Source organism: Stenella coeruleoalba (genome assembly GCF_951394435.1).
Source record: "Stenella coeruleoalba genome assembly, chromosome: 17".
In the NCBI taxonomy this organism is placed as follows: Eukaryota; Metazoa; Chordata; class Mammalia; order Artiodactyla; family Delphinidae; genus Stenella; species Stenella coeruleoalba.
The window spans coordinates 9388732-9413091 of NC_137163.1; the positions used below are offsets into that span (position 1 = coordinate 9388732).

General features: G+C 42.2%; 1 protein-coding gene across 2 annotated transcripts in view; it reads left to right on the forward strand.

Moving 5' to 3' along the window:
* Positions 1–24360, forward strand: part of ADCY8 (adenylate cyclase 8) — a 218569-nt gene that overhangs the window by 162661 nt on the left and 31548 nt on the right. For both annotated transcript variants that reach the window (XM_079901571.1, XM_079901572.1), the window contains 2 exons: positions 10123–10295; positions 18152–18230. In XM_079901571.1, the coding sequence (XP_079757697.1) occupies positions 10123–10295; positions 18152–18230 (252 nt within the window). The remainder of the gene's footprint in view (positions 1–10122; positions 10296–18151; positions 18231–24360) is intronic.

The window sequence follows — 24360 nt, forward strand, 5'->3', positions numbered from 1 at the left end:
TCTATTTAATAGTTTTCCTTTAAAAAAGATGTATTTCCAGTGGAGTAGCCGAGACAAGATTTGCCTTGCCACCTGAAACAGCTTAAAAATAAATAAATAAATACGTGAAACAATAGTTTTCAAGACACTGGGCATCAGGTATTGAAGGACAGCAATCCCTGAAAAACAAGAAGCAAATTAAGTGAGTCCTGTGATTGCCAGAGCTGTATCTCGTTCTTTTTTTTTTTTTTTAAATTTTGTGGCCACACCATGTGGCATGTGGGATCTTAGTTCCCTGACCAGGGATCGAACCCACACCCCTGCCGTGGAAGTGCTGAGTCTTAACCACTGGACAACCAGGAAAGTCCCATGTATCTTGCTTTAAGAGATCTTGTTTTCAGACTGGCTCAGGTTGGAAGAACACACATGGAACCCTGTGCAACTCCCGGATTTGAGGAGACAGAGCCGAGGATCTGGGGGGACCAAGGTGGCTAGAGTTTGTAGGACTCACTACCAGAGAGAAGAGAGTTGCAGAGACAGAGAAAAGCTCAGAGGTCTGCAGAGGGTCCGATCAGTGCATGCATGTGAGGAAGCTAAGCAATGCTTGGGAAAGAACCATCTGAAAGGATTAGTGCCCAGTGCTCACACAGGGCTGGGAATAGTGTCTTTTCCCACCAACCAGACTGAAAAACATCGTAATTCGTGGGGCAATACGTAGAGCAATCGGATGAGTCCTGCTGCAGGAGCATGCAATAATTATCCCTAGATTCTATGCTGCTCTAGTTCTTCCTAAAAAATCTTAAAAGACTGAAAGTCTAAGAAGACTTTTCTTCTTTCTCTTTAAGGTCAGCCTGTTTGTGTGTGTGTGCGTGTGTGTGTGTATTACAAAAATGAAAATAAATCCAATCAGATAATGAAATAAACATATAGGGCAATCAGTCTTTAAGTAGGGTTAAATTACTGTAAAAGAAATGAGTCCTACATAGTTTTCCCTTCAAGTCAAGCGTTTTGTTGCTTAATAAACTTCTTGTTTAAAGAAATAACGAGAAATATCTTATATTAGAAAATGTGAAGTTATATTTCTATATTGGAAAAGAATGTTCATATCAGTCTTCTTTGTAATAGCCAAAAACTGGAAACAACCCAAATGTCTATAAACAGATGAAAGGGTATAAAAAACTGTAGACTATCCCTCCAGTGAACTACTGCTCATCAGTAGTGAGAAATGATCTATGGTTATATGTGCAATAACATGGCTGAATCCTAAGATCATTATGCTGAAGGAAATAAGCCAAAAAAACAAAAGTGTGCATTTTCATGGTCCCACTGATCTAAAACTCTAGAAAATGCAAATTGATACGTAATAGCAGAAAGAAATCAGTGGTTTCCTGGCTTGGGATGTGGGAGGGAGGAATTATAAAGGGGTACAATGAAACTCATGCAAGTGTTCATTTTCTTGACTGTGATGGTTTCACCGACTTACGCAAATACTGAAACTCATCAAATTGTGTACGTTAGATATATGCAGTTCATCGTAGGTCAATCATAACTCAATAAAGCCATTTAAAACGTTAAGTACAAAAGAGGAATCAGAAAGACAGATAGAGAAAGACAAGAGGGAAGCAGAATTACAGAGAGTCTGTTAGAAACCTGTAGTCAGAACATTTTGGCTTAAATGGCAGCTCTGATGCTTATAACTGTGGTCTTGAGCAACTTACTGAAGCTCTTGGAGCCTCATTTCCACCCTGGGGGTAACAACTGTGCCTGCCTCACAGGGTTGTCAGGAGACTTAGGTTGATAGAACATATGTATACACTTACTATAGTTCCTGGTACAAAATAAATGCTCATTAAACATCAGTCATCTTGATGATGATGATGATGATGAAGATGAGGGAAGAAAGGGGGATTTAAAAGAGGAAGATAAAAGGGAGAAAAAGCAAAAAGGAGCAAAAAAGCAGGAAGAGAAACAATGAAAAGAGAAGAGAGAATCAATGATAATAAAGCAAATAAGCAGAGTTTTTTTAATTCCAAAAGTGACTGTACAAATTGGTGCTCCCCTAAACTCTTGCCTTCATTTCTCCGGTTAACTCCTCAGGTAGGAATCAGAACCTTAAGTGATTCTGAAGGAAAATTTATTCATTGTGGTCTAAAATCCCCAGCAAGTAAGTATTCAGGATAAAATTAGATTTTCCCAAGCTTCCACAGTGGCAGTCCCACCAAATAATTCAAACACAGGATAAGTGTCAAAGAGCTCCACTGTCATTTCAGAACTTTTCATAGTTGAACAGAGGGATCTTATATAAGCTCATTTTGCTTCTACACTGAGCCAGTTTTAGGTTATGGCTAAATACACAGAGGAGGTCATTTTGTTTTTTCCCAAATAATTAATTTTTGGAATTGCCTTTCCCCACAAAGTGCCAAAAGCCGTAATAACACAGCATGATCCAAAAAGCCATTCCCATCTCACTGAAGCTTAGATTCCAAGGCTCTAAGGACATTAATTGTGCCTGGGAAACAGAATAGGCTTGAATGACAGAGGCTGTGTGGTGACATAGAGTGAGCAAGCCCTCTTCTTTTGCCATTTACTAGCTGTGTAGCCTTGGGCAAGTCACCTAACCTCTCTGAGCCTCAGTTTCCTCATCTGTATAATGGGATTATTAACAATACTACCTATCTTATAAGATTGGTTGGGTGACAAATAGAGATAATATACATAAAACATTCACTGAATGTTAGCTTCTTCTCTCCCTCTCTTTCTTGAAGACTTTGGTAACTAAGAGTGAATAGTGCCTGCCCAAGAAGAGATCTGAATTTAAGGAAGAAGATAGGGATGTAACAATTTTTTTTTAAATACGCAAGACTTTATGCTCTAAACATGAGATTATCTACGTAATCATGTGTACACCATGTGACTAAAAATCCGAACAGGCCACAGTTTCATAGCAATACCAACCTCCTATCAATTATTTACAAAATGGTGACCACCATGAGTTGGATCATTCTCAGGGAGCCAGACCCTTCCAGACCCTCCCTTGTTGCCCAGGCCAAGGGAGTGGCCTTGGAGAGCAGGCACATACTCAGACAATGCCACCATCGTCCTCTTTGCTGATTGTTCTTAGCTGAAAGCGTATGCTTCCTAGGTACGTTCAACAATGTCAAGTCGTTATCCTCTGGGAACAAATTTAATTTTTGAAAGTCACCAAGATGAGTGATCTGGCTGGACATCACTGTTTAGGAATCAAATACAGAGAGATGCATTTTTGGTGTTTTTCAAAAATGGACTCTGAAGATAATTCACAGAGATCTGAGCTCAGTCATCAAAGATGCGTGGTCAGGATAAGCACATAGTCCCCCAAGGTGACTACGCTGAATTGACCAATAACAATCATCAGGAGAAGCATCATTCTTATATTAAAAAAAAATTAGGTAGTGATGTCTTTCCATAAGAAATAGCTATTTGCCTGCTCATTGATTCAGTTTTGCCTCATAGTTATACTGAGTCCTCATTTGTGGACATCATTAACATAGCTGTGTCCTTCTGTGCATTATTATGAGGTAAAAAGAGTGACTGGAGCTGCAGTCCCTTCTAGGAAGTAACCAGAAGAGTACACCCTCAACCCAAGTCAGACACAGACATCAGCACATCTGCTCGTGGAATTTAAATGCAGTTTCAGCAGATCTAAGTTAGTAACTCTAAGGTGCTAGAGAACATTCATCATTCTTCCTCTAGTGTTGGGGAGGAAAGGGGAGGCCAACCATGGAAACCAGGATCTAGAACAAGCCAAAACAGAGTAAGATTGTACCAGAGCACCACACACACGCACAATTCCCTTTCCCCTGCCTAATACAACCAGGAAACAGCTTGGAGGGTCAGGTCATTTATCTCCACTCAGCACCCGGGGTGGCCCCAGGTTCATGCCAGCCTCACTCCTGGGCCACGAGAGGGGTCAGAGCTCAGGGAGAGGCAGAGAAGCCCTGTCGTTGGCCCATGTGCCCTTCACTGTTCTGCTTGTACCCAGACTTGCAGTTGCAAAGAGTTAGATTTTGTGTGAATCAGGAAGTTGGAATCTTTTCTTTGAATGACAGTGACTCCCCCAAATTATCTGCTCTCTTTCCTTCTTGTTCCGTGAGTTCATGATGCCACGGGATTTTGGCAGCAACCCAATGGGTACAGACACTCCAGTATATAGTACGCGTGTGGGCGGTTGCTCAAGCCCTTCGTTGAGTTATTGTGTAAAATGCTTCTTCCTCCTTCTCCTCCAAGAGGAAAATGTGCACATAGAGCTAAGGTAATTTACGATGCATTAAGACAATGTCCTGGCATTAGGATGGTGCCTTCCAGCCTGGAACAACTCTTGCTGCCCGGCAGGTCCTCAATCAACCGAATGTAGAAAACCGAATGCGTGGTTGAGTTTGTTAAATGCTCACTTCAAGGAAACAGGCTATTGCTCCCCTTAGCACTTTGTCAAGACGTGGGACTCCAATTTTCTTCAGCACAGACTTAGAAGAAATTCTTAATTTGTAATTTCCCAACTCAATATATCATCTGAGAGAAGAAAACCTTGAGTATTAAGAAGCAGAGAAGTGTTACAGTACTTCGTCCGTCTTCTGTAAAATGGGCATAAGAATAGCACCTGTCCTTGGGTCTTTTTAAGAATTAAAAGAACACATGCCCAACAAAATGCTTAGTTATTGTCATTGCATCTGTCTTCCACTAACTTACCCCGAAGCATAGGCATCCTCACTGCCAGTTGATCCCCCATCTTACCTAGAGTTCATCTAATATAAGAACCTCTAACCACGTAACATCTTCACTGAAGATGTTAGTCCATCTTCTTCTACCTACATTTCAACCTAGTTACCAAAATGCCTGTGACCTCTTTTTCTTATTGAGGTACAGTTGATTTACAATATTATATTAGTTTCAGGTATACAACATAGTGATTCAAAATCTAATCCAATTAACATTATTATAAAATATTGGCTATATTCTCTGTGCTGTACAATATACCCTTGTAGCTTATTTAGTTTATATATAGTAGTTTGTATCTCTTAATCCCCTACCCCTATCTTTTTTTAAATTACTTTTTGTTGGAGTACAGTTTCTTTACAATATTGTGTTAGCTTCTACTGCACAGCAAAATAAATCAGCCATACGTGTACATATATCCCCTCCCTTTAGGATTTCCCTTGCATTTAGGACACCACAGAGCATGAAGTAGAGGTCCCTGTGCTATACAGTTATGTTCCCGTCAGTTCTCTATTTATACATAGTATCTTTCTCCTAATTTGGGCACCTTTTTTTCCCTAACTAGGGCACCAAAGTGCTGATACCCATTACAGCATCCAATCTTTTTATTTTTCTGCTCAAAAAAAAAAGTGTCAATATTGGGTGTCTTCTTGCCTCAGAATATACATAGCTTATCTGTTCCTTTTCTTAAAAGATTGCTGGAAACTTTGCCCAGTGTCTAACATTTCTCATATAAATCCTGGCATTATTATTTTTCATCATTAAAAGATCTAGGAAGAAGCAGAGAACCCCATTACTACATGGGATACAGAGTCCTTGGGAATACATTTGAATATATTTGATACGGCGTGTTACAATCAGATCAAAGGACATTACAGAGAGCCGTAGTTCAGTTGAATGCTGTGTCACATCTGTGTACATATTTTGCATTGTTGTAATTATAGTATATATAAAATTCTGTGTCCTTCTTTCCAGTTGTAAATTATTTTGAAAATATTTTCTCTCTTACCGTTTAAATGCTCTTCTCAAAACCTTCGTCTGTGGGGATTTTTTTCTTTGGACTGTATGTTTTTTCACTACTATCTCCTAATTCCCCTCCTCACGCCCCCAACAGTCCCTAATCGATGTCCTTACTTCTCTTCTTCCACAGCCCCTCAAACATGATAGTCTCTAAATTTTAGTCTCTCTTCTGTCTTTATTCTTTTTTTGTTTTTTTTGCGGTACGCGGGCCTCTCACTGTTGTGGCCTCTCCCGTTGCGGAGCACAGGCTCCGGACGCGCAGGCTCAGCGGCCATGGCTCACGGGCCCAGCCGCTCCGTGGCAGGTGGGATCCTCCCGGACCGGGGCACGAACCCGTGTCCCCTGCATCGGCAGGCGGACTCTCAACCGCTGCGCCACCAGGGAAGCCCTGTCTTTATTCTTTATATTCTTCTTGGGTGGTGTCTTCCGCACCTGGGAGCTCAGCTGAACAATGTGTTTCTCGAGACCCCAAATGTCTTCTGAACCGCAACCTCGTGTTTGTAGATGTTCACAAGAGTCCTTACTGAATCATCCCTTTGGTGCCTGAAGCTTGAGGGGCCTAAAACTGAACCTGTTCCCTTTCCCCCATCCTTTTTCTGTTGTTTTTTTCTTAGTAGGTTAATCCAAGCTGGGACTCTTAGCACCACTTCTGACTCTTCTCTTCTCCTCACCTCCAAATCACCTTTTATCTCTTAGGTCTAGGCCAAGACCTCTAAGTCTACTGGGTAGATCTCCTACCTTGTCCTTAAATCTTCAGCTTTTCTCCTTTTTTTTTTTTTTTTTCCTTTGGTGCGCGGGCCTCTCACTGTTGTGGCCTCTCCCGTTGCGGAGCACAGGCTCCGGACGCGCAGGCTTAGCGACCATGGCTCACGGGCCTAGCCGCTCCGCGGCATGTGGGATCTTCCCGGACCGGGGCACGAACCCGTGTCCCCTGCATCGGCAGGCGGACTCTCAACCACTGCGCCACCAGGGAAGCCCAGCTTTTCTCCTTTAATTACAATCCATCTTGTACTCTTCCCTTCCACAACCTATTTCTAAAGCACTGAGCTAATGAATCTTCTACAAACATGAAACCCATTCATGTCTCCTTGTGGAATAAAGTACACTTCTCAGTGAAACATGCAAGAGTTGTTGCAATGTGGCTTTGCCTCCTATTCCTGCCTTATCACACCTATGAACCCCTATACCTAGGGTCCATTCACGGGACACTCTAGGAGCTGTGGACCTTCTAAGTTCCTGGGGTAACTTAAAAGAACACAGAAACTATTTGTTGTTTAACAGAAACTTGGGAATTGCATTGAATCCAGCACCCTCCCAAGTTATAGGAAGCATGGGATTGATGGGTCCAGACCCAGCTGAAAGAGAAGGGTTTTCACAAAGCCTTCACAAAGTCATAACACTTCTGTTCTTCTCCCATTTCCTGGTCCCACCCACACTATTCATTCAAGGCACAAAAGAAACAGATGAGAAGCTCCTAATGGTATTTTTCTAGAGGCCGCATTCCTTTGATGTCTTGTGGTTTACAGCATCACCGGAAGGTTCAGCTTTATACTTCAAAGTAGAAAGTTGCCTAAACCATGCAAGGCAGTGAGTGGGGTGGTTCCTTTCAATGGATTGGCAAGAGCACACTAACACAATTGGTTGAGGCCACAAAAAGAGAAAGATCCGTTCAACCATTGTGCAAATGTGTGACTATATTTAGCTGTTACACTTTCAGAAGTCTTGGTAGAGAAAGGAGGGCGACACATTTGAAACCTGCCTGCCTGTGTTACTAGATCTACTTAGGATCAATTTTATGATTCTCTAATGTACCCAAGGAATTCATTCTCCTGTAGCTTTGTTCCTTTCTACCTTTCAGTTCCCTCCATTCTGTCCTCCCAGAATGTTCTTCCCGTTCCATTTTCTGTCATGTAAAATCCAGTCCATCCTTGAGATCCTTTTCAAACTCAGCTCTCCTATAAAGCCTTCTCCAAACTTGCTTCCTCCAGACAGAATGTACTCCTTCTGCCTGTGTATTCCCATCACATTGGATCACGTTCCTGAAAGATCATTTTCCACAGGATGCTACCATTGGCATTTTTGTCTATTTCACATTTTAGACCATGAGTTCCTTTAGACCTGGGCCATCTCTTTGAATTCCCAGTGCCTAGCACCATGCCGTGATTATGACATGCATGCAATAAATGCTGGTTACATTTTTTAAATTTCACTGTTGTGCCCTCATAAGTTTTTGCTCAAGAGCACAATCATTTCAATGACTTTTGACCTAATAAGTGATTCATAATTTGCATCGACAAAGCCATGCATGACCATTTGTTTTGATGCAGGTAACAACGAAACAGGACCCCTCAGATCTATTCCTCTTTCCTCCATTTGTTTAAATGGAAGATCTTGGGAGTTTCTCTGGATGGAGAAAATAAACTCTGAGCAATGAACTTATTATTGCCTGCTCACCTCACTCACAGCTTCCTTCACAGAGGCATCAAGATGAGTTAACCTAAAAATCTTGCCAAGGGACGATCTTAAAGGAGAGTTGAAGAAAGCTTATCATCCTATTGGAGACAAGGACATAATTGGATTTATTAGGAAAGGAAGAGACAAAAGTAAAGGACTCCCCAAACACTGGGCCCCTTAAGGGCAGGGCAGTGCCTTATTCATTTCTGAGTCCACCCCGTGCACCACAAAGGCACTGGTCCTTTGCCCTCAGGGGGGAACTTATTCAGGGTGTTGGCCATAGTTGTTGATATCACTGTTTGTTGAAAGTAGACCTGAGTGAGTCAGCTTGACTTAAAAAGTCAGCAATCATGCCTTCAGTAGCTGCTCTGGGATGTCCAGAAATTCTTCTGCCTCTGCCCATACAGAAATTGTCTCTTAGTGTAATAGGAGAGGGAAGACAACCAGTTGTTGGAAAGAACCATGCATAACAAGGCTGGAATGGGTTTTAGAAATTATTATGCCCACTAGAGTTATGTTTACATGCACAGGTTGTACCCAGATATCCTAGGTGCCACTTTCTAGTTATGAGAACTTGAACAATTTACTTAAGCTGTATGAGGCTCAGTTTCTTCACTTGTAAAATGGAAATTATGATTCCCATCTTGACCAGTTACTTTGAAAATTAGAAGAGAAGACAGTGTGTATAAAAATCGAAGTACCGCCACCAAGTGGGCCTTTGATAATGCAAGTCTTATTCTTTTTTCCTACTGGATACTCAGAATCCAAACCTACCGTCCAGAATGATACATGGGATACTTCTATAAGGGAAATGGGTTGAGACACTTCCTACAGAAGGCTGAAATCTAGCTGGGCAGATTGACACCTGGGGGCCACTCCAATATTATAGTCCTTGAGTGGTTCCCAACTGGCCTATTGAGCAGCTACTTCTAATAAGGAGTGGCAGGACTTCCCCCGTGGTCCAGTAGTTGACTCTGCACTTCCACCACACAGGGGACTGGTTTGATCCCTGGTCGGGCAAGTTCCACATGCCGTGCAGGGTGGCCCCCCCCAAAAAAATATGGAGTGGCAGATATTATGCTGGGCTGTGAAGGATGCTATGGGCCGTATCCAGAAGCACCTGGAGACATGCATGAAGGCTTCTCAGAGGAGAGGACACCTGAGCTAATGCTTGTGAGAGAAGTAAGGCTTAGTCACATGGATGAAACTTGAGACACAGGGCACTGGAGATGCAAAGCACTGAGGCACGGGAGAGCAGGGAAAGATGTATGGGGGAGAGCCGATAGTGAGGCTGGAACATATGTTGGGATTTGAAAAGTGAAAGGAAATCTGATATATGATGGTCTTGAGAGTTTTGCCATGCAGGAAGGAGAATATAATTTGTGGGAATGGAGAACAATGAAAAGACTTCAAGTTAAGGAGTGACATGATCAGATCTGTGTTGTGGAAATACTGGGTGGAGAATAATAGTGTGTATTCAGTAGGGATTGGGAGCTAGAAGCTGCCAGAGCTGCCAGAAAACTGTTGCAAACTGTAGGTGAGAGCTGAAACAGAAACAGTGTAGAAGGAGCAAAGTGGATGGACGTGCCATCTATTAAGGAAGTAGAATCTACAGACTTAGGATGACCTGGCTGTGGAATGTGGGGGAAAAGAAAGGCAACAAAGATGAGAGACCAAGGTTTCTGGCTTGAGGAATGGTGCAAATGGCTCCCCCAAGAATAGGGAACAGAGGTTTGGGCGGTGGTAAGGAAGTGATGAGTTCAACCTGGGACCTGTTGAATTTGAGGATGGCCTGAGATCTCCAAATGGAGATGCTCAGCAAACATCTGTATAAAGAGACCCACTGGAATCCATGACTAGGAGAGTGAGCCTCCCACACTCCTGTTGAATCTGACCACCTACCTTCTCTGTTTTCAGTACTTCGTCTTCACGGGGGTGTTGGCCATGGTGACCTGTGCGGTTTTCCTCCGACTTAACTCTGTCCTGAAGCTGGCTGTGCTGCTGATTATGATTGCCATCTATGCCCTGCTGACCGAGACCATCTATGCAGGACTCTTTCTGCGCTATGACAACCTGAATCACAGTGGAGAGTAAGTGCCCATCACTGTGTTCAAAAAGTGCTCAACTTTGGGTGGGAAATGGAACCATTGGGAAAACGATTGAGGTAGAGTTATCAAAATTTGGGGACTTAAGGAGTATCAACATGTTTCTTGTTGTGTACACTCTCTGGATTACCAGTTTAGGCAAAATTCCTAGTTTTCCATTTTATCCTGTATATTCATTACAGATTAATTAATGAATTAAAGTTTGGACTAAACCATAGCTCAGGTCTCCCCAGATCTAATAGTTGATGACTCCTTCAACTTTAATAGCTCTAAGATTTGTAGGGTCTGATTATAACTTTGCTGTAGCACTATTAGTAATAGCAGACATTGTGCATTGAGCATTTACTATACTCCTTGCATTTTGTTATTTTTGAAATATAGAAAAATACCAAAAAATAACTTAGCCTAGATTCCTTAGAGAACAGAGCCTGAGGCAAGCATGAAGTGCTAATGCAAACCCAGGGCAGCAAAACTGAGGTAAAAGAGACGTGAAGAAGAAAAGGATAGGAAGCAAATACAAGCAAATGCCATGTTGTGCTGACCCCGTGAATTGCGAAGCTGGTGCCTTGGGAGTTGCATTCATTTGGCCAGTTGAAGTGTCTCTGGGTAGGTGATGAGGTAGGGAAGTGTCACAAACAGAGGAGGGGAGAAGAATCTACTGGCTGCTGCCCTCCTCTTTCTCCCATTAGTCTCAGTTCATCTCTGGATGTACTTGCTGGTGACATCACCTGGCCATTTCCACAGCCCTTGGGGAAACCAGATCCCACAACTGCCTTATGGAGCTTCATGGGAGCCAGAAGTGATGGAAAGAACCAGAGACTGAACATGTTGCTGATTGGCCTTGGGGGTGGGAAGCACGTTGGTCTCACTGAGACCAGAGCAAGTGGCCAACAGGCTGAGAGAAAGATGAGGTCAAGTTAGTTCAAGAAGGGACTTCCCTGGAGGTCCAGTGGTTAAGACTCTGTGCTTTCACTGCAGGGGGTGCGGGTACCATCTCTGGTCAGGGAACTAAGATCCCGCATGCCACGCGGTGCAACCAGAAGTATTTTTAAATTAAAAAATGAAAATGCAAATGAAAACAAAAGCTAAGATAGTTCAAGAAGCCTCAGAAAATGTGCCTGACGCTAATAATGTGAACATCTATGAACCAACCCCTGGAAATAAACAATGCGAGCAATTAGTCATGTTTCTTTCTGCATTTTTAAAAGGAGAACGTTATTTCAGATATTGTTGAAGTTCCCTTTCCCAGCATTGTTCTTTTATCCTCCTCCCAAGAGTCAACTTCTAAGGCACTTAATATATATGCTTCCCATCCATGTGTTTTATATATATTTAGTTTTGTCTGTATTATAAATTATTTATAAAATTCTTGTGTTGCCATGCAATATAGTATTTTTTAGGTCCATCCAGCTTCATATCTACAGATCTGATTCATTTTCTTTTTGAATTTTATTTTATTTTTTATACAGCAAGTTCTGATTAGTCATCCATTTTATACACATAAGGGTATACATGTCAATCCCAATCTCCCAATTCATCCCACCACCACCACCCACCCGCCACTTTCCCCCAAAATGTGTTTATCCTTTGACCTATTAAAAGGTTATCAGTACTTCAGTGATCATCATTGAAAATGTCTCCTGGGGTTTAGATCTAAAAGCACACTAGCTGGAGTATAGGGTATCTGCATTTTCCGCATTTTAAAATATTGCCAAATGGCTCTCCAACAAGATTGGAACAATTTCTCTCTTACAGGCAGCGGTCCTTGTAATTCTTATTGAATTCCTGAGTGAGAATTTTATCTCATTATTTTCAATAGTAGTTCCTTGATCATGAGTAAATTTGTGCATCTTTTTTGTTGTTGTTTATTGACCATTTTCGGTAAACTTCCAGGTCATGTCTTTTGCCTGGTTTTTTATTAGGTGGTTTGCGTTTTTCTTACTAGATTTGTAAAGGTTCTTTATAAATTCTAGGTACTAATTTGTGTCTGTTACACATCTGCATCTTCCACTTTATATCCGCTACCCTATTTAACCCTCACGGCAACCATCTGAGGAACACAGGCTCAGAGAGGTTCAACAATTACCCAGCTGCACATGGCCAGTAGGTAACAGATCCGGATTCAAACTCAGGTCTTTCTGGCTCCAAAGTCCATGTTTGTAAATAATGCATACATCTCTCTTAAATCAAGATGAAGAATCTCTCACCATACGCCCAGGGTTCAAAGAAAGTCAAAACAGTTTCAAATTAGGTAAAATAGTTGGTGCCGAGAGATGTCCCATGGCCAAGCAGAAGCCAACACAAAAGACGGCCGAGAGCTGTATGAACCAAATAGGCCACGTTGGTAGTAGAAATAAAAATTAAACCATCTAAAATCTATTCATTCAGAGGAAAACGCAGCATTAATGGAACCAGCCAGGGCTTTGGCTTCAGATCCAGACTCTGTTGCATTGGAAAGTCTCTTCCCAGCTCTGGACCTCACTTTACCCATCAGTGAAGTGGCGTAACTACACTCTGGTACGGGACTGCGTGAGGCTATGATGTGCCTGGCACATAGTATGTGATCAGTATCTGTTCATTCCTGTCCCCTCCTTCATTTTTAGGAGAAAGGTTTAGTTCTGAATTCTGTTTTGAGGTCTTAAGGAAAAACTGGTAGTTAAAGTGTTAAGTAGGGTTGTAAGAGTGAAGCAGAATCCCAAATTCATTGCTGCTGACATTCAAGCGCTTTTCTAAGCCTCTTCCTGATTCAAGGTCAATTATCGGTTAGTCTTGTATTCACTCACACTCTGCTATCAACAGAATTAAATGAATAAGGAACGGAAGAGTTCGTTCAGCCTTCCCTCGCAGCTGCGTTATAAGTCAACGGGTCAGAAGTCAAACTGCGCATCCGTTTGGCAGCCTCAGTCTGCTCATGCTGTTGGAATTTAACCAACCCTGTAGGAGTTCACGTTGGTTCAGGGCATTTCTGCTGGCTGTTCCTGAGGGTCAGGTGCCTGGGAAAGTACAGAGAACCTTGCACAGGGCAGCCCGGCTGCATCCACACTGAGATGACCCCAAATACTCAGACTCTCTATCGTTCCATGAGGCCCCTCCCTGACAACCCCCTGTCTCCACGGATGACACTGAGCCCAAAACAGGGGAGGCGCCCAGTGTCTTATCAGTGTCCCTAAAGATTCATCCTCCTCAGCATCCCTTCCAGGGACGACGACGTCATGACATTTGTGAGTACAAGTTTAGGAGCTAAACCACCTGTGTTCAAATGCCATCTCCACCATCAACCAACTGTGTGATCTTGAGCGAATTAATTAAAAGTGACGACGTCTCTAAGCCCTGCTTTTCTCATCTGTAAAGTGAGGATGATAATAGTTCCTATGTTGCAGGAATATATGAGACATCTAATGTGATCATGGAAACTTAGCACAAGGTCTGGCATAGCATAAGCACTTGATGAATACTAATGATTATTAGGACCCTTATATACCACAAATACTGCTGTTCTAGAAATATCCCTACTACCAGCTCTGGACTGCTGTACGCTACCTGATCCCCCAGCCTGCACTCCCAATCCACCCTCCTCAAAGCCGTCAAAGCCATGTGGTCAACACATTATCCTTCTTAAAATCCTTAAGCGTCTCCCTATTACCTCTAAGGAACAAAAAGTTCAACCTGCTTGTCAAGAACGTCCAAGCTCTCGCTGGAGTCCCCTCGACTCCTCCAACCTTATCTCCTGCAGCTCCACAGGTCACCATTTATAGCCCGTAATCTAGCCACAGGAAACCACGTGCCGGTTACCAGATTCTGCACACACCTCCCCCGCCAACCCATCATACTCAAGGCCCTCCCCGCTCAGGGAAGCCCACTCTGATCATTCCTCATTTTCTAATCTGTGCACATAATTTTTTATCATTTTTTGCACTTATCTCTGTCTGTTCCAATCTTTAATTGCCATGTCTTCCTCTTCCATTAGAATAGGAGTTTTGAGGGCAAGGGCCATTACTCATGTTCATATTTTTGGCACTTAGTGGAGTATCTGGCAGCAGGTGTCCAAATAAATGTTTGTTGAATGAAATATGAGATGAATGAGTGACTGATGGAAATATTATTTCATTTAGAATCATATTACACCATTAGTTCACAGTAAGCTAAGTGTCATCTATCTACAACCCTGTGATTTTTGCTCACCATTACCCGTAAACCTCGTGTTCCCCATCCTGTAAGCACAATTTGCTTTCGGACTTAAGTGTCGTACCTTTGTTGTGGGCTTTTTAGGCCCTGCAGATTCACAGATGAATAAGACACTTAAGGAGCTTAGAGGCAAGTATTTATAAGTAAGTGCATGTAGGAGGGCATGATAGCTACAGAAAAAGCCTCGTTGAGATCTGGATTGAGAGCCAGCCTTCAGCATTCACTAGATCTGTGAGTTGGAGTGTATCGTTTAACATCTGAGTCTCAGTTTCTGCTTTACTAGAATAGCGATAATAATATTTTAAGTGTTGCTATGACAATTAAAGTAGGCAATGTATGCAAAGTGTTATTAGAGGTATGACAAAATCAGCGCTAAGCAAATGCAGTCATTAGTATGGCAACAGAATAAAAGATACATTCAAACTGGCTGGTTTATTTTGGGTTTCAGGAGGGGAAATGGGAGCTAATTGCTACATTAAAATTTGACTTCAGGTGCTCAGTCGCTAATGTTCCGAACTTGGTGCCTGAGATGTGAATTCTCATCCTGGCTGGGACACAAATCAGCTGTGTGGCCTTAAGCAAGTGCCTTCTTCTCTCTGGGCCTCAGTTTTCAACCAATAAATTAAAAGGCTTGCCAGGACTATTATATTATGTATGGTACACATAATATGGAATTGGATGAATCCATTAAATTCACATTGTAAAGTATTTAATTACACGGAATTCTTTTCATAATACCTACTAAGTGCAAAAGTAGGTTACAAAACAGTACGCACCATACAGTTCTAAATTTGTAAACATAAATATATTTTTGCATAAAGGAAAAGGAAATGACACTGAGGTGATCCCAAAATATTAACCATTGTTTTCTCTGGGTGGTAGGCTGAAGGATAATTTTTATTTTTTTATTTGTGAATTTGTATTAGCTTCCAAATTCACTACAACTAGAATGAGTACTTCTATAATGATTAACACTCAAATTAAATAGGAATTTTTGTAAGACATCAGATAAGATGATCTCTAAAGATTGTGGTATCCTTGACAATCACATTATTCTACATGTGTTTTCACTTAGTATGTCCTTTTCTATGAGCATAGGGAGAGGATAGTATTAATTTAGCAATTTTGTTAATACAAATAAATTAGTTCAAAATGTCCTGGGTTTTATGTCTCTGCCACCCAATAGCTAGAGGATATTGTACAGATTTCAGCCATTTGGCTCTCTTTGGAATTTCTTCAAATAGTCATAGAAGCTACAAAAAAAGAAAAAGAAAAGATCTCTTCTAAATTCAAATCCCAGCTCTTTCTGGGTGTTCCTTGGTCAGGGTGACTTACTGCGCATATTTTGTAGTCTCTACTCAGGTCATATTTTTTTCCATCTGAAATACATCCTGAAGACTCAAAGACCATTCATAATTTTCCTTTACTTCTCTTCCGAATTTGATCTAGCCATCTCTCTATTTTTAGTCAACCACTGCTTTCAAAATGATTCAAGAGGTGTTTATGTTTTCTCTTGAAAGTGTGTTTTAAGTGATGAATTGCTAAGCTTTAAAAAGTCTTCTGCATCACAAAGAAAAGGATATCAGAAGTGCCAGTCAGAGCAGGAGTTTATTCACGAGGAGCTAAACACAGGACATCGCCCATTCAGACTAAGCTGTTTGAACGAGTGATTTTGTAAAATGCCGCCACCAGGGCCAAGATGATGTGCTGGGAGCTTTAGGGGGTAAAGAGAGGGAGACATGGGCCACACCCCATGCCAAACACGTTACCAAGATTTGGTCAATTAATTCTCACAATTAGGGAGGTAAACGCAGTTAGAGTCTTTCACAGGGCCACGAACCGAGGCTCAGAGACATTAAGTGGCTTGTCCAAGGTCAAACCCCTGGTCAGCAGCAGACCTGAGATGGGAAGCTGGGTCTGCATGACTCCAAAACTCATGACTTTTTATTATTTTTTCAGGAGTCCACAAACTTCAGGGGCCAGAGAATTAATTGACATGAAGGAAAGGGTGGTACTGGAATGTGCCTATTCCCCGAAACAAGCACTATGGTGACTGGGGCTGAACGAATGAATGAGTGAGTCCTAGCGCCTAAAATTCTGGATTGACAATATATGGCTCACAGTCCAGCACTCTTCACTTCAGCGCTGGTGGCGGACAGCTCTAATAGATCTGAGTCTGCGTGTGGCCTCACTTGATATGTGATATTTACTTATCCCCCTACACTAGAGGCTTGTTAACCAGCTAGCTAAGCAAGATATATATATGTCTCATACCTATAGAATGCATCCCACCTTTTCCTCCCAAAGTCTTATCAACCTTTCATATTCAGCTCTTGAGTCTTCCCTGAATATCCAGCCTGGGTTACCTTCTCTTCCCATATATTCCCATGGTAACAAGAGTGTATCCTTACTAGGCAGTGTATCATGTTATGAAATTATCTGTCTGTTTGGTTCTTTCCTTTGCTGAACTGTTTTGAGGGCAAAGACAATGTGCCTTCTTCAGTTCTGTATCCTAGCATGTGCCTGGTACACAGTAGATGCTCAATAATTATATGCCTCACTGGAGCTACAGAAAAGAAATATAATAGTGAGTTTTATCTTTTATTAGCATCTTATCTCCAAGGAAAAGCAGATGGAGCTAGGAATTCACAAATCTGAATCTTGTTTCAGCCCAGAGTTCCTTGGTCCCCTGGGTCCCCATGTGCACAATACGTCCCCAAGAGAAAGCACGTTTCCATTCCTAAGTCCCTGTTCTACCTGGAGAGTTGGACTGGGGCTGGCCCTGTGTAAGCTGGGAGGGTCTTTTAGCATAAAGCTAGGTGAGAAGCTGGCCTTGGCAGCTGGGATCATGCTCCCATTTCCCTAAGCCCCATGCTACTCATGCTGGTGTCCAGTGAGAGTAGAAAAGGGAAAGCTGGAGATTGCCTGGGTGCAGCCATATTAGTGCCCTTTCTACTCTCTCTGAGCACTGCGTCTCATCCGTGAGGGCCCCACTGTGTCCTTAACCACATCAGAGTTAAGTTACCTCTGAGTGAGTTCTGAGCATATATATGCTTGTGGTTGGGAAGCTATAAAACAAAAGAGTAATGTGATCTGGCTTTAGTGATAAAAAATATTCTAGCAGCCACGTAGAAGAGAGATCAAAGAGGGTAACAACAGTGCCCAAAATTGAAATAGGAATTTATATAAAAACCTAAGTGTGGTTCTTATAGCACTTAGAACAGGGGCTGCCACATAGCAAGTACCTTGCCTGCCTCTTAAGTAGGATAACATCTAAAGAAAAAGAGAGGATGTTTGTCTTCACATGGGTTTTTGTGACAAGAAAGTATCAGAGCTCTTTGAAATCTAGAAAAAGTGTTTTGCAAATAGAAGACATCGTTATTAATGTAAGTTCATTGTCTAGATGCTGAATTCTAGAGTCTCCCAGCAGGTATGATCTGTGTGACCTCATGCCCTTGGGGATCAACTGAGTTCTGAATTAGCCTGTATGACAGCCTTATAGAGAAGCCCCTATCATATAGTGGGAGCTCAAGAAACAACTGCTTCTCTCTTTTTATCCCACTCCAGTCTGAACCTCAGTTTCCTAACGGGCCTCCTTGAAGTCCCTCCATGGTTGTCAATAACCATGCCACCATTTGCATTTCTTCTTCCAACAGAGATTTCCTGGGGACCAAGGAGGCGTCACTGCTGCTGATGGCCATGTTCCTCCTCGCTGTCTTCTACCATGGACAGCAGGTAACCTGACATTTTCCTCTAACTGCCTTTGATTACCTGGCATTTCCCATTGCCATAAAGTTCACCTGAGAGGCAGCCACTCATCTCTGCAATAAATGACTTCTAGTTGCTTGCAGCAAGTGGTGATTCTTTTTTTTTTCTTCTTCTTCTTTTTTTGTTTTTTTCCTTTGGCCTCACTGCGTGGCTTGCAGGATCTTAGTGTCCTGACCAGGGGTTGAACCCGGGCCCCAGCAGTGAAGGCGCCAAGTCCTAAGCACTGAACCTCCAGGGAATTCCCAGCAAGTGATTCTTAAAGAATCAATTCCTAGCACGCACCAATTAATAAAAAACTAAGATGGAGATAATTTGGAGAGCAATATGGTTTTCATTCCCTTTAGGTATTTCTCTTTCAATAAAACTATTGTTAAAAAAAAAAAAGAGCTTTTTCAATTTCTGCCTGAGGCAAACTGGGACCCCTCCCAGTTCTATTACTATAGGAGTTGTGTAAACTAGGTAAACATTCAGGTTTGGGGTTTTTTTGTTTTAATTTTTATTTTATACTGAAGTATAGTTGATTAACAATGCTGTGTTAGTTTCAGGTGTACAGCAAAGTGATTCAGTTACACATATACCTGTATCTATTCTCTTTCAAATTCTTTTCCCATTTAGGTTATTCCAGAGGACTGAGCAGAGTTCCCTGTGCTATACTGTAGGTCCTTGTTGGTTATCTGTTTAAATATAGTAGTGTGTACATGTCCATCCCAAACTCCCAATCAGGTTTGAGGATAATCCAGGCCAAGGTTCCAATCCTGCCCTGCCTCCCAGAAATGTGTGACCTTGGGCAAGTAACTTATCTCCCTGAGCCCCTGTTTCCTTCTCTCTAAAATAAGATGGTAATGCCTGACTAGGGCTGTTTTGAAGCATCATTTGAGATGATTGCATGCAGCATTTTGAGCACTGCCTTACAGAAATAGAGGAAGCGCTTCATCACTGATTTGTCCTGAGTAGATAAAGTGCCTACCGTATCGATGCCACGTCCCCATCTGCCAGGATCTAGGGCGGGCACCATGGATAGCACTGTGCAAAATCCCATCCCCGGCCCCAAGGGCTCCTATCTCCTGGAGGAGAGCGGACCCTAAACAATGCAATGGGGGATGTGCACTGTGTGGACCAGACTTGTTCAAGGACTTCAAGAGTCAAAGAAGCAGGAAATTATTCTGCACGGGAGCATCCTAACAGGCTTCACCCAAGAGGTGTCACCTGCTCTCCACGTCCGGTACGATTTCTCCATGCAGACTCAGACCATGAATTCGGTAACATTCCTCACCTGGGGAGATTCTCACTTCCTGGTAGAGCCAGGCCCTGTCTGCTTCACTGCTGCGCTGTGGATCCCAGTCTCTCTCTCTTTGTGTGTGCTTCGAAAAAGTAACCAGGAAAGGAAAAAAACAAAACAGGAAGACTCTCAGCCAGAGCAGAAATAGAAACATACCACTGAGAAATCACCATGGAGACAGGGAGGTAACGCATCCTGAGAAGCCAGGGATGAAACAGCTAAAAACCTGGAAGCTAGAGACACATACATAAGTTATTTGTAATAAAGCGAGACGGTCAAATGTAGTCAAGGGGAAAAGAGAGTCAATAACACTTGGCAATCGAAGAAAAGGGGGTAAGAGTTAATATGTATCAAGCTCCTACTGTGTGCCTGGCACTCCGCCTGTGTTACCTCATTGGATCCTCTCAACAGCCCTAATGGTCGTTATTATGGATCCTGTTTTACAGATGAAGAGAGTCAGGCGACTCAGCTAGTAAGTGAGAGAACTAGAATTCAAACCCAGATCTGTCTCCAAAGCCCACCTTTCCAGTTTCTAGATTGGGGAAAGACAGAAAGAATTGTCTGCGTATCTTCACAATGCCAAGGGCATTCAATCCTGCAATATGACCTTACCTTGCTTTTCAGTTTTAGCTGAATTTATGGTGAAACAATAAGCCAAATGTCAAAGTCTGGCCATTTGCAGAATTCCTATATTTAGGTCTTTCTGGTTTTCTATGAGAGCTGGGGTCATGTCCTCCACATCTTAATGGCTTCTAGTTACAGGAGAGGACTCCTTAGTCTGACATGCAAATGACAGCCCATCTGAGGGCCGTGAAGACAGAGTCAGAGAAGGCAATCCTATAGAAAAACACGCGTACACTCCATCACACAGTTTTTAAACTGACAAGTGAGAAATTCTCAGAGATGGCTAAGAGAGAGCAAGTTCAGAGTAGGGGTCTTCGTTCCATAATAAGAAGGATGTTTCTATCTTCTCTGGCACCTTAAGGAATTACTTCGTCCCCTCTCAGTACTCCCTTCCGCAAAACCTTTCTAACATTCTGATTCCGTTTATTCTACTCTCCATTTGTCCTGGGAAAGCAGATAACCTCCTCACATGAAGATGGGTATAAAGTAAGAATGTATAAGTGAATAGTGAGGGCCTGAGTGCTCAGGCGATATCTGATTTCTTTTTTCTTTTTAACTTTCAAAAGGTTTTGAAATTATGTAACTATATCCCATAACTGTAGCAGTTACAGATGTAAGCCTGGGAGTGGGGTAGGTAATATTCAAACGCCAACTCCGCCACTCAGGAAATATGTGACCTTCAGTAATTGACTTAATTTTCTGTCTCAGTTTTCTCGCCTATAAAATGGATATGATAATAACAGGTTTTATAAGTTTGTTATATACTATTACATGAGAATATGATTATAATATACCTCTCCCAGTGATTTGCATGTAGAATAAGTGCTCAAAAGTTGTGAGCTATTAATATTTTACTCTGAAAGCAAGAGTCTGAGACAAACAGGGAATTCCCTGGAGGTCCAGTGGTTAGGACTCTGTGCTTTCACCGCTGAGGGCCCGGGTTCAATTCCTGGTTGGAGAACTAAAATCCCACAAGCCGTGCAGCACAGCCAAACAAACAAACAAAGACAACAACAACACAACAAAGAAGAGAACACAGCAAACAGAGAAAGTATTATTATCCATTTGGTCCCAAGGCAGGAGCAGAGACTCAAGTCACTTGAGGTCACAAAGACAATAAGGAGGACCAGACAGAAACAGGAATCCAAATGCTTGAACTCCTAGGTCCATTCACTTTCCGCCGTGTTCCGCTGCCTGTCTGCTAGAGGATGCTTTCCGCAGGAGTGCGTCACCTCGAGTGTCATTTCATAACATCCATCAGAGTCCTGTTCATCCGGATCAAGTCCGTCTGCTCCTGGGTTTGCTACCAGCGTCCACCGTTTTCCCTTGTGACTCAGAGGCCCTCTCTTTTTATTAAAGGCTGAATAACCCCCATTGATGCCTGGTACGCAGCAGCCTCCCAGTGGGAGCGTGTGTAACTTTACATCTCCAGAGTGACAGAGGCGGTTATGTAACTGCATAACTGGGAAGGCTCATCCTGCACATATGTGGAGCGATATGCCAAACACCTGCTCCTCTGAGGCAGGTGAACATCCGGAACGTTGGACAGAAGAGAGCAGACAGGTGCCTCCTACCTCGTGCCTGATTCACGTGCAGCCCTGAGATTTGGGCTTTGCCTCAGCATCTCCCTTTAGAACAGAGGAAGTCACACCTGCGCACGGAGACAAGATTAATGAGGTCAGGTCTCCAGTCACTTCCTTCTAGGTCTGATAAAGACAGGCACTGGAATTGTGCAGCTTAGAAAGAAAGACCCAAGCCTTGGAACGAAATTCTTAAGTTTGCATCCCAGCAGTGCTGCTGGGAGAACAGGTGACCTTGAGATGCTCAACAGCCCAGACCTGCCATTTCTTTACCTGCAAAATGAAAAGTCTAATAGTTATCTATTGAGAGTTGGAGAACAGCTGAATGAGGTCATAGACGTAGATTATAGGGCTTCAGAGCCACAGCATGGAGCCAGAATGCCCTGAGTTCAAATCCCAGCCTCTATTTGTGAGTCCTTGGGCACCTGACTTCACCTTACCATGCCTCCATTTCCTCAGCTGTGAAATGGGTATAATAAAGTACCTACCTCGTTGAACTGTTGTGTGATTAAATGACCGTCAATACTTACGGAGTGCTCAGAACAGTGCCTGGTCCAAGGCAAGAACCCGGCCAGTGTTAGTTATCTTTCTGTGACAAGAGCCTGGCACAAAACATATGAACAATGTGTATTAGTTCCCTTGGCACTCTTTTCATGTAGCCGGTTCCTAAATGGTTTGGTAAAAATTAGGAGAGTGCACTTCCAAATCAATTGGCATTTCTTGAGCAAATGCTGAAGAATGGTCACTTTTAAAAACTCAGTGCTTTGCTTTGCTTTGCTTTTCTCTTCATGTCTGCTCTGACCACACTGTTGAAATGATCTCTTTCTTTTTTGTGCTCTCCTATCACTACTCAGCTGACAAAGAGACTGTTCTGCTTATCTCCATATGCCCAGCCCCTAGCACATAGTAGGTACTCAGTAAACTGAAACGGAATACTTTCCTTCCATGGACGTCTAAAAAATATGTGACGCGTGCCTTCACGAGACTGGCTTTGTGAAGAGATAGGACTGTACTTGGACTAAAATATCTCTTTATGATCATGCCTTAGATGCAGTGACCTGCAGTCAAAATGTAAAGTATGTTCTTGTCTCGCAACTGGAAAATTCTTGCTTAAGTCAACTTCTGAACTCCAGATTTCCCTACTCATAGCTCTGATTTAAATTTAGCCGGATGAGAGTATTTCAACAGGAAAGAAATTTTAAAAATGATCTCTTGCTTTAACCAACACTGCATTTTTTAAGGGTGGAAATGAAACATTTCATTTGGAAAAAATTGTGGATAAAATCCTGTCCTGCAACTTGACAAATCAAAACTCGATGCTCTTAAGTCTGGAGGGAAAAAAAAATTGAAAGCATAGTTTCAATCAGATTTCATCCACAGACACCTTAAAGTCATAGTAATACTCGATAAATCTACATTTTAGACATTTCCGAATTCTTTTGTATACATCATGCCTTTTGGTCCATACGATAGACCGTATGATAATCCATGTCTCGCATTAAACGAGATGAAGGCAATTATCCTCATTTTTTAGAAGGGGAACCAAAATACAAGAAGTTGAATGAATTTCCCACAGTCACACAGCAACATGGTAGAACAGGACTAGCATTCTTTTATACAACCTGCAGCCACCGCTTACGTTTTTAAAAATTTATTCTTATGCAAAATTTCAAACATATACGAAAGTACGTAAAATAGTATAATGAACTCACAGCTTCGACAGTCACCAGCTCATGTGCAGTCTTTTTTCATCTACATCCCTATTTATTTTGCTCACTGCTCCTTCCCAATTATTTTGCGGCAAATTCCAAATGTCCTATCGTTTCATCTGTAAATAATTCAATATGCATCTAAAAGAGAATTTCAGCCTAATCACAATACTATTAACACACTTTAAAAAATAAAACAGTAATTCTTTCGTATGTTCAAGACTTCAGGCAATGTTTCAATTTCCTAATTAGTTTATTTTTTTTTAATTTTGTTTCAGTTGGGATCCAACTTAAGTCCATATATCGCCATTGATTGATATGTCTCTCATTTCTTTTTACTCTAAAGAACCACCCTCCATTTTTTTTTTTTTTTGCAATATTTTGTGAGAGCCACTGACCTCTAGAATGTCTCTCAGTCTAGAGTTTGTTGATTGCACCCTTTATAGGGGTATTTAACACATCCCTCTGTCCTTTGTTTTTCCTATATTGGTAGTTATATCTAGAAACTTGGTGAGATTCAAGTTCAATTTTTTTCTGCAAAAAGATTTAATTGGTTAATTTTGTGAACTACTATTAAGAGGCATAGAATGTCTGCTTATCTCTCTTTTGTGATATTAGCAGCTCTTGACAATAATAACCTACATTCATTTATATTCTAGGTAGTGATATTCCAATTCTATCAATATTTCATAATTTGCTAGCTGGAATACAGTTTTAAAGAGAACCTTCTCGGGCTCCCCTGGTGGCGCAGTGGTTGGGAGTCCGCCTGCCGATGCAGGGGACACGGGTTCGTGCCCCGGTCCGGGAAGATCCCACATGCCGCGGAGCGGCTGGGCCCGTGAACCATGGCCGCAGAGCCTACGTGTCCGGAGCCTGTGCTCCGCAACGGGAGAGGCCACAACAGT